This window comes from Pseudopipra pipra, chromosome 1 (assembly GCF_036250125.1).
Source record: "Pseudopipra pipra isolate bDixPip1 chromosome 1, bDixPip1.hap1, whole genome shotgun sequence".
Classification (NCBI taxonomy): domain Eukaryota; kingdom Metazoa; phylum Chordata; class Aves; order Passeriformes; family Pipridae; genus Pseudopipra; species Pseudopipra pipra.
This window is the reverse complement of record NC_087549.1, coordinates 124,093,430-124,103,381: the sequence shown is the minus strand read 5'-3', so window position 1 is coordinate 124,103,381 and position 9,952 is coordinate 124,093,430. Positions and strand designations below refer to the sequence as shown.

The 9,952-nt window shown below is 51.9% G+C and overlaps 1 protein-coding gene across 3 annotated transcripts; it reads right to left on the bottom strand.

Annotated features, from left to right (window-relative positions):
• Window positions 1-244: 244 nt before the first annotated feature.
• Window positions 245-9,666, bottom strand: SP8 (Sp8 transcription factor). Of its 3 annotated transcripts, none has more exons than XM_064675431.1 (2): window positions 9,576-9,666; window positions 245-8,048 (listed from the first exon to the last, which is right to left on the bottom strand). In XM_064675431.1, exon 2 carries the CDS (start codon window positions 8,013-8,015, stop codon window positions 6,570-6,572), a length of 1,446 nt encoding a protein of 481 aa, XP_064531501.1. In that variant the 5' UTR covers window positions 8,016-8,048; window positions 9,576-9,666; the 3' UTR covers window positions 245-6,569. The 3 variants fall into 3 exon arrangements, with proteins under 3 accessions (XP_064531501.1, XP_064531479.1, XP_064531490.1); XM_064675409.1 differs by lacking the exon at window positions 9,576-9,666 and adding an exon at window positions 9,104-9,304; XM_064675420.1 differs by lacking the exon at window positions 9,576-9,666 and adding an exon at window positions 8,610-8,892.
• Window positions 9,667-9,952: the final 286 nt, after the last annotated feature.

Genomic DNA, 9,952 nt, shown 5'->3' with positions numbered 1-9,952 from the left:
ACACCTTTGGTAGATGTGCCCATTCCGCTGCATTGTCCTCACGTCGTTCCGACCCCCAAGCCCCGCAGCCCCAAACCCCGATAGCCGCCGCCGATGCTTCCCGCAGGGCCGCAGCTTGCCCGGCTCCCTCGTTAGCCCTTTCCAAATTGGGTGCCAACGGGGTTGTAAGAATTTAATAACATGCTATAACTTTGGATTAAAAAAAAAATAAAAGCTTTCTAAGAAAACTCAGGAGCAGCGTTAATTAAATGTGAAGAAACTTTAATTGTCAGGAACACACTTTCTGCCTTTTGCAAGCACAAGTCAGTGAACGGAACACCTGAACTACCTGAGAAGCTAAGTTCAGAAAATATAGGAAAGTACTTCCAAACGTTTTCTCGGGATTGAATTTTCTCCAATATAACTAGGGGAGAGGGGGAAAAAGCAACTTGGCGTTAAACATGAATGAGTTTAGCAACTCAGCCAAAAGCCCTCGTCACCCTGTCACCTCCCCCTCCCAGCAGCTTTCAAAGAAGTCGGGGATGAAACACTTAAAATAAATCCCAAATCCTGCCCTAGTGGCTGCTTTCGCATTTCCAGCGTCTCTTCATCTGCGACGACGACATCGGTCTGTCCCGGCGGGAATCTCCGGCCTCCCCATCGCCCAGCCGCCGGGTCGATGCTCGGCAGAGCCTAAGGGGCTGCAGGCACCTTCTCCATCTCAGTTATTTCCAGGCGATTTCACGGATTTTTTTTTTTTTCCCGTAAAGGCGGGACGCTGCATCTCTGACCGCAGAAGGGACTTCCGGACCGTTTGCTCTGTAAATAAATAAGCCCACCCTCCTAAAGAGCATCGCGGAGTGTCGCTTGGGGGGAAGAAGAGCAAGGAGAGAGGAGAGGATAGGAGAGTTCTTCTTTAGGGAGAGAGAATTGGCTGTGATTTGAAGTGAAACACCCTGCGTTTGAAGGACACACTGGAACTCGGTGCGACCACCTGTGTGATGACGACAGAGGCGGCCGGGACCCTCCGGGTCAACCCTCACGCGGGTCAACCACGAAGCTCTGCGTAGCCTGAGAGAGTTCCCACTCTGCTCATCGCCCAGGCAGTCCCGGCTGTGCAGTTCAGTCCCCCTGCGGGGGACCAGCCGCCGACGGGGCACACACACCGGGTGGCGCTGCGAGCCCGCGGCAGGACCGGCCGCGCCGCCCCCGCACTCCAGTGTGCGTGTGTGTGTGTCTGTGTCCGAGTCGGGGCAGAAGAAGGGAACAGGAGGGATGGAAAGGCAGCTCCCCTCTCCTGAAAGAAGCACCAGTGCAGGAACGTGAAGCAACTCCAGCAGAGGTGCAGAGCCTCCTGCCCGGCAGCAACTGGGATGTGCGACTGGCCGGCTTTACTGACAGCGGGAGCCTCGCTTGTAAGGTGTGGGGCAGCTGAAAGGTGCGCCGAGGGTATAGGCACACACTTACGCATCCTCCTATCTCAAGGGATGAGGACAGGCGTAAAGAGAAGGCAATAATAATAATAATTTTTTTTTAGAAATATTCTTTTCCTTGTCCCCGCAAAAGATATTTGCACAGCTTGACATCTCCCTAGAAGAAAAAACTGTTCAAAAGAAGCCCCCCGCCCCACCATCTCTCTCTCCGTAACCAGAGACGAACGCCCAAAAACCTCCGTTCTCCATCCCCGACCCACAGGGCACTCCCGGGGCCCCGGCCGGGAGAGAGGGCCATCCCCCAGCACTGCCGCCCTGGGGCCGCCGACACTTCATCTGAGAAAGCGTTGGAGTTCCGTGTCTGCTTTTTGCACTTTGCAGAGCAATATCACTCAGCCTGAAGCAGAAATCTCCAATTGCCAAGACCGAGATCGCTCCCCAGGAGGTGGGTCCATTATCCAGCCCCTTACCGGACCTTGAAGGTGGTTATAAATACGCTTCTTGGAAAATTGTGCACTGTTGAAGGAGTAATATGGGATCCCAGTTTGTGTCGAAATCCACAAGTGTAAAAGGAAACTACTCTGTATTTAGAGTGCCCCACTAAAGCTCCTATGTACTGTTGCTTGCCATTATTCCTTATTTCCCTAATCCCTTTTTTTAAAAAAAAAAAGTGAATAACTCCAAGAGGCAGTTAAAAAACCACGGAATTGGAAACACAGTAACTGTCCTAAATGGCTCAGTTTTTCTCAATGTACATCTTCCTTATGTGCAATAATTTCTTCACACACTTAAGCACAAGATGGCCAGTTTGCTTAAAATGATGCTACACACGCAATAGTTGAAAAATTGGTGTTCTAATTTTTAAAACGAATATTGCAAAATGTGCATGGAACTGATAAGGAATTTATAAAATATCTGTAAGATAAAGCAATATGTAATAGAGTGAGCTGAGAAAGCAGACCACAACTTATCCTAAGAAGCACAAGGTTATTCTGATACAGCAAAAGAGTTTTGTCCTTTAATCATAAATCTGGTGAAAGCACGAGCAACAACACACCTAATTTGTTCCACCTTTCCCCAGCTCTTTCTTCCTGAAACTAAAGATCGCTTCACAGAATGTAACTGAAGTGTGGCAGATTTTGGCAAGTGCATACTTACTTACTACCATTTGTACTGAAGGATTTGTTGGACTGCATCGAGTATACTTACTCTGCTGATTTTACAGCTGTGAAGGTGTTGACGGCTGGATTAGCCATCACATCCACAAATAAAGCACTTGAGATTTCATTTCTTGTTTTCTGCTTTCATATTCCTAGACTGGAATTGAGGAGAAGTTAACAGCCTTTGATCACTGTTTAGTTTCCTCCGGCACAGGCTGAAGGTAGCGGGTAAGGCACTACAGCAGTCAGAAATGGTGTTTTAAATCACTTCAGCTCCACACATCTTCTATCACTGCTCTTTTGAAAATTTAAACTGGAAAATGACACTGAAAAGCCGAATAATGGGTAAAGCAGGACACGAAATTCGATAGACATTGCTACGAGCTTGAAGGGAAGCGACTTAAAAGGTCAGAGAGCAAACGGGAATGGCCACAATCATCTGAAGGCAGTTGGAAGGTAAGCTGATGGACACTGGTTTGACCTGTAGGTCAGCGAACTAGTTTAACTCTACCTTGATCTGCACAACGCAGAGACAAGTTCCCGGCTCCTATCAAACAACTCAATGCCCTTATCTGGAAGGGTTTAGTAAGAGTAAATCCACTACAAAGAGGAGCTATTCAGACTTCAAGTGCTGGGTTTTGCTGTTTAAAGAAAGGAAAAAGATGTGTGTTCACACAGCCCGGATCCAAACTGGCAGCTTCCAAACGGCAGAAGCACATGTTCATTCCTAAGAGAAGGCTGCATTTTGTCTCTGGTTCTATCCCACTGCCAGACTGACCCGAGACAGAGTAACCAGTGCCCTAAACAAACCATAAAGTTCCCGGATAGCAGCATTTTGACAGCGCTCTCTTTTCAGCGGGATATCAGAGAAGCAGTATAAAAAGTTATCCACTGCTCCATTATCCTTTTTATTAGGTGTTCAGCCCATTCGATCAAGACTAAAACCTCCAGGTAACATAACCACTGCCTCTGACTCCCACTGGGGAAATCAGGTGCTGTTAGCCACTTCATTTACGTGGCATTAAAAAAAAAAAAAAAAATCAGAGCAAACTGTTGCTTTGATTCAGTAGGAGACTTTGCAGACTTCTGATGGTTGTACTTGTAATGAAAAAAAATCAAAACGCAGCTCAGAAAAAGTCAACCAGAACAGCTCTCGTTTCCAGTGGATGTTAACAGCCCCTTGTAACTCCCACACCATGCAGAGGACCAAAATCTTGACTGCATCTGGAGTTGATTTGTCTGTGCTTTTTGCTCTGCAGTTTAATACCTGCTGTTTAAGTTACTACTAACAACATGTTCTACATATATGATCTACAAAGATCTTTCTGCCATGCAAATTCCATGCTCTATCCCTGATTTTTCAGTATATTGACAGTGAACATCGCCTGTCTGTGTAACCCAAGAGGCCAAATTTCCAAATAAGAACTATGCATTCTCCACATGCCTCTTCCCTCTCAAAAAAAAAAAAAAAAAAAAAAAAAAAAAAAAAAAGTTGAGAGAAAGTGTTAGCAGATTGAGGGTTTGGTGAGGGTTTGGGGTTTGTTGGGGGTTTTTTTGGTGGTGGTTTTTGGTTGGTTTGGGATTTTGGTTTTGTTTTGGGTTTTTTGTTTTTCCTCCAAAACGCTAAGCAAATGCTACCAGTACAAAAGACACTCGCAATAGTGTTTTTATTTTTGTTCAGGGACAGCTTGTGGAAAGGATTTAAAGGACACAGCAAGGCCAGCGGTGCTAGACCGGCTGACTGGCAACATCCTCCAGCTCCTGAAATTGCCCAGATTCCCAGTTCGGCAGAAAAAACACTCCCAAAGGAGAAGGGAGTTTTCACACACAGCCGCGAAGTTTCTCACCCCTGAGACCTGCAGAAGTTAGCGCTACCTACAGCAATTAGCATTGTTCCTAGCCACAGCCACCTGACGTAAAAACAAAAGCGGAGGACCACTTTTTATTTTGTCTTTTAAAGAAATAATGACCCTCAGTATTTCAATATTAAATCCTTTCACAATGACTCTGACGCGACGTGAAAAATAATTCCAAGGAGGAGACATATGCAAAGCAGCTCTTCAAATACACTGGGCTTTGTGAGAGGCACTGTACTATTAGTCTGATAAAAATAATTAAAAAAAAAAAAGTCTTTCATTTAGTTTCCTCTACCAGTGCTTCGTAAAAGGCATGAAAGAGAACACCAACTTATTCATTTTAATGTCTCAAAGTTGATCTCATTGGTGCTACAATTTACATTCGTTGTATTTTCACTTTTCTCTGGAGCTCTAGGGAACGACTCATGCCCTATGAGTTCAAAGTAAATCGTTGATTGTCATGATGGACTTACAAAGAAGAAAAACAATTGTCTGACCTAAGGTAGAATGTTCTTCTGGAGTTTATTAATACCATTTAAAATATTACAGATAAAAATCAATTACATTTCATGCATTTAAAATGCAAATCTAAAATGTTCCAGCGAAGGGCTTTTCATTTCAATGTGAAATATCCAAATTATTTCAACATTACAATGAGACAATTAGTTTGCAGCATTGCAAACTGCTAATGTAGTATCAGGAGTGTTTATTAACATTTATCAATATTATTTTCAGGAAATACACATAGGCCAACGTTAGTTCAGTTTCACTTGGACAGTTTATTTAATACATGGGTCGTGGCAAACCCAGTTTATGAAATATAGGAGAACTCTCACCATAACTATACCTGAACTGCCAGCAAATGCAAATAAGTACATGCTCCATTAAATTAAATGTCATTCAACATTTATCAAATATTGTTTGCTTAATTACAGTTGTATGCCTACCTAAATTAATATTCAAGCAAAACCTATATCCTGAAGTGTGATTTGATATACGCTTCAAGGAACGAGTCCAGTAAAAGAATGCAGTGAACCAGGACTGCAAAAAGAATGTTTTTTTGTGACAGGAAAAGAAATAAAATTTAAAAAAAAAAAAATAAAAAAAGCTCAAGTGTACTTCAATATATTTTCAAATATTTACTGGAAGTAATTTACAAGAAAAATACTATACAAAATCGTCTCCTGGACAACTGCACCTCACACCGATACATTGGTGGAGTTTTATTTAATTGTTAGCTAATCTAGAACGATTCCCCAGTGGTACAAACCTATAGGTTCAGACATATTTTACAAATATTTTATTTTCCTATTCCCCCCCAGCCTCCCTTTTTGGCATTGGAAATACATCTTTGCTTGAAACCCACGATGCTTCTTCATTCGTCTGGAGTTTAAAAAAAAATATACGACTTTCAACCTAATTATTTTCAACGTATTTCGCGATTCCTGCTCAAACGAGAATTATACAAATGCGCTGGCAAACGCAGTGAAATTTGGACTCGGGGAGATAAACGATTCTCTAAAACTGAAAAAAATAAGGGGGAACGGGAAATATTAGCACGCTGCCGCTCCGGTCCCGAGAAGCAGACGGGCTTCGAGCAGTTAACGAGGCGAGGGCAGGTCTGAGTCTCAGCTCGGGGTAAGGACCGCGGCTGACTGCGCTGCCGTCGGAGGCCCCGCCGCGGGGCAGCCCCGGCCCGCACGCCCGCCCCGCCGGGGCGCCGCGGCTGTACCGGCTCTAATGGCTGAGGGAGAGGGGACGGGCCGGTTTCCAGCGGGAAAGCGAGAGGGAACGAGAAGGAGGGGGGGTCCTCTCTAAAAGCAACAAGAGGCGGGGGCGTCTCAAGGCGAAGGGGAAGGGAGGCGGTGGCTCGGCTGCCCCACAGCGGGTCGCGGCTCCCTCCCCTTGCCCAAACGCTCCCCTGCCCCCGTCGCGGGGGTTGCGCGGCCCGGCCGCACCGCCCGGCCCGGGCGGGGCTCTGGACGGGCAGCGGAGCGGCCGCGAGGCTGAGAGCGGTTCTTGCGGAGCCGCGGCGGCTACTTACGTGTCCGCGTCCCCGCCGCAGGGCTGCGCGCCCGGGGGCGCTGCGCGGCCGGGAGGACGGCGGGCCGAGGGGCGCGACGGCCCCGCGCCTCCGCCCGTCACTCCAGGCCGTTGCGGTGGCCGGGCTCGGGGGGCGGCAGCAGCTCCGGGGAGTGACAGGGCGGGCTGCCGGCCGCGCTGTGCTCGCTGTCGGTGTCGCTGCCCTTCTTACCGCCGGGGCCGGGACCACCGCCGGGGCCGCCGCCGCCGGGGCCCCCGGCGCCTCCAGGGCCGCTATGGGTCTTGACGTGTTTGCTGAGGTGGTCGCTGCGCATGAAGCGCTTGTTGCAGACGGGGCAGGCGAAGCGCTTCTCGCCCGTGTGGGTCCGCAGGTGCCGCTGCAGCTCGTCGGAGCGGGTGAAGCGCTTGCCGCAGAAGAGCCAGTTGCAGACGAAGGGCCGCTCGCCCGTGTGCCAGCGCAGGTGCGCCTTCAGGTGCGAGGTTTTGCCATAGACCTTTCCGCAGCCGGGGATGTGGCAGCTGTGCAGCCCCTTGCGGCGCAGGCTGGCCCCCGCCGGCCCCAGCCGCTCGGCCTCCTGGCAGTTGGGGCAGTCGCAGGTGGCGCGTCCCGAGTAGCGGCGGGCGGAGGAGCGCGGCGAGGCGGCCAGCGGCGCGGCGGGGCCGCCGCCCAGCATGGAGCCCCCGGCGCCGGCCAGCGGCGAGGGGGCCGAGTCCGGGTAGGAGCCGGGCAGCACCGGCTTAAATCCATCCATGAGGTGCTGCCCGGCGGGGCTGAGGAGGTGCGGGGAGGCGCCGCTACTGAAGGCCGAGTGGCCCAGGCCAGAGTAATCCGAGTTGTAGCCGCCCAGCGGCGAGTGGAGCGAGGTCTGGAGTCCGCCGGCCGCCGGGTGCAGCGAGCCGGGCAGCGCGGCCGCCCCGTTGGGGCTCTGCACGTCGATCCAGCCGGCGCCCACGTCCCACCAGCTGGAGGCGCCCGCCGAGCCCACCTCGCCGGCACCGAGCCCCGGGTGCGACGGCTTGAACCAGGACTCGTAGGGGTGCGCCATGCCCACCCGCGGGTAGATGCCCTGCAGCCCCTCCACCGACGTGTGCACCTTGGAGATGAAGACGGGCTGGTGCGCCGCCGCCTCCTGTCCCGCCGCCCCTCCGCCGCCGCCTCCGCCGCCGCCGCCGCCGCCGGCGCTGCTCGGCGCTTGGAAGACGGAGTAGTCGTTGGCGAAGGGCGAGCTGGCTGCCGCCGCGCTGCTGGAGGTGAGAGAGAAGGCGCTGGAGCCCGGCGAGCCGCCGCAGCTGAACGAGTCCGAGACCAGGGCGGCCGCCGCTGCCGCTGCCGCCGCCGCCGCCGCTGAGGAGCCGTTTCGCGCCGCGCCCGCCACGCCGAAGCCCGGGAGGCCGGAGCCCACGGCGCCGCAGCTACTCGCCGAGGCCGAAGAGGAGGAGCGTTTCCAGGGGTGAAAGCCTTTGCCGAAGGAGGACGCGCTGTCCGAGAGGGCGGAAGGCGAGGGGCTGGGGCTGCCGATCTTGTTGCAGGTCGCAGCGAGCATGGCCAGAGGCGTGGAGCCTACCCGCGGTTCCTCCTGCGAGCACAGAGGGGAGAGGGCCGCCCCGCCGCGTCAGGATCGGAGCGGCCCCGCCGCCCCGCGCCCCGCGTCCCGCGCCCGGCACCGCTCCGCCGCCCGGCCCCGCTTCGCTCCGCCGGCCCCGGCCGCAAAGTTTCCCGACTCCCGCGGGAGGATCCTTTCGCTGGGGCCGGCAACGCGGTTCTGCCTCCAAACGCCTTCCCAAGCTTTTTTTCACCATCCAACTGCCCTCCCACGGAGGAGCTCGGGAAGGGTTAAAAAAAGGGGGAGAAAAAAGAGGGGGGGGGGAAAGTTGCGTCTGTTACCGTAGCTTTAAAGATGCCCCCGGCACGGCGGCAGCTACGTTTCAGCCTGTTCCCTTTCCCCGGGACCTGGCCAGTCCCCGTCCCACAGGTCAGTAAGGCTGTTTTCTTAAACATAGAATTGTAGGATTATCAAATTAGTCCTTTTTTAAAAAGAACTTTCTTAAAGTCAGCCTAATTTACGTACCAACGGTAATGAAATACATATCTAAATTTAACGTATGTAAATATGTATGTATACACGAGTTGAACGTACCTGCTAGACACGGTGGGCTGTGTTATTTTAAAGGGAAACAAAAAGCCACAATCTGTTGCAAATTTAAAAAATTGCACAAGAAAAATGATAGTGCTAGGTTTGGGGGTTTTTTGTTTGTTGGTTTTGTTTTTTTTTTCTTCCAGCAGTCACAAGTAAAGAAGAAAAGCCACTTCTCCAGGGGCACAGGAACAGCACAGCCCAGGCGCTGTAGGTTGTTTCTACAAATGCCCTTAAAACCTTTTTCTGCTCACTGAAAAGTGACTCTGCCCCCTTTCCCCCTCTCACTCTTTCTTTTCTCCTAAACTCAGTTGTACTTAAGTTTCAAAAAAAAAAAAAAAAAAAAAAAAAAAAAAAAAAAGAAGAAAGGAAAAAAAAAAGAGCTGAATAGAGGAGACTGATAGCCCCGGTCAAGACAGGGGTTATTTTAACCCCCTCCAATCGACAATAAAAAGAAACCAATTAAACCAGCAAGAGAAAAAAATCCTTAGACTCACCCCTAGAAGTGAAGTTGCCATCACACAAAAGTGCCCTCCTCTCAGAGGATCTTTTTTATATTGATAAATCAGAGGCAGTGTTTTTTTTAGAGGTGTGCAATACAATGATCAGTTCCGCCCATTCCACCACAATTGTAGCTCCCTCGCCGGCTTTGAAGTGCCGCTGAGCCTCCGCCAACCAATCCCCGCCACCGCCGCCTCGCTCCACGGCGTGACTGCGTGAGGTCATCAGCGCCGTCGAGCCCCTCCGTCGAGCCCCGCCGGCGCTGATGACCTCACGCAGTCGCGTCGTCGGGCGGCGAGCCACAATCCCGGTCCGCAGGGACCGCTAGCCCCGGGTCGGGCTGCTTCGTGTCGGCCGCCCCTTTCCATCACCCCTCCATGCCTGTAATCTGACAACAGGTTATATTTTCTTTTTCCGCGGAGCGGTTTATATCTAAATTTTATGTCATCATCATCATCTCAGTCTTACTATGATTATCGGCAAAGATTGGCGAGCGCGGTAGCATCCCGTTTCTTCACGGGGTCCCCCCGCCCCGCTCCTCTCTGCTTAGTCCTTCCTCTCCCGTTGTCCCATCGAGGAGGGGAAACACTTCGGGCCACTGCTCTCTGCCGTCTGCTCCCTTCTCGCCCTCGCAGACCCGCGTTTTCAGGCGTGATTCTTGGAGGAGGGGTCGCAGAAGCCGGAATCCGCCCGAGCGGCACCGGCACAATCAGGGGCTGGCTGCCGGGCGGCTCCGCCGCCTCGTCCCGGAGCACCTCGAAGGTGCGCTCTTTGCTCCCCTCGGCCCCTTGTCCAGCGCTAGGTGGCTGCGGAGAAGGGCAGAGCCCGCTCTCGCTCTCGCTGGG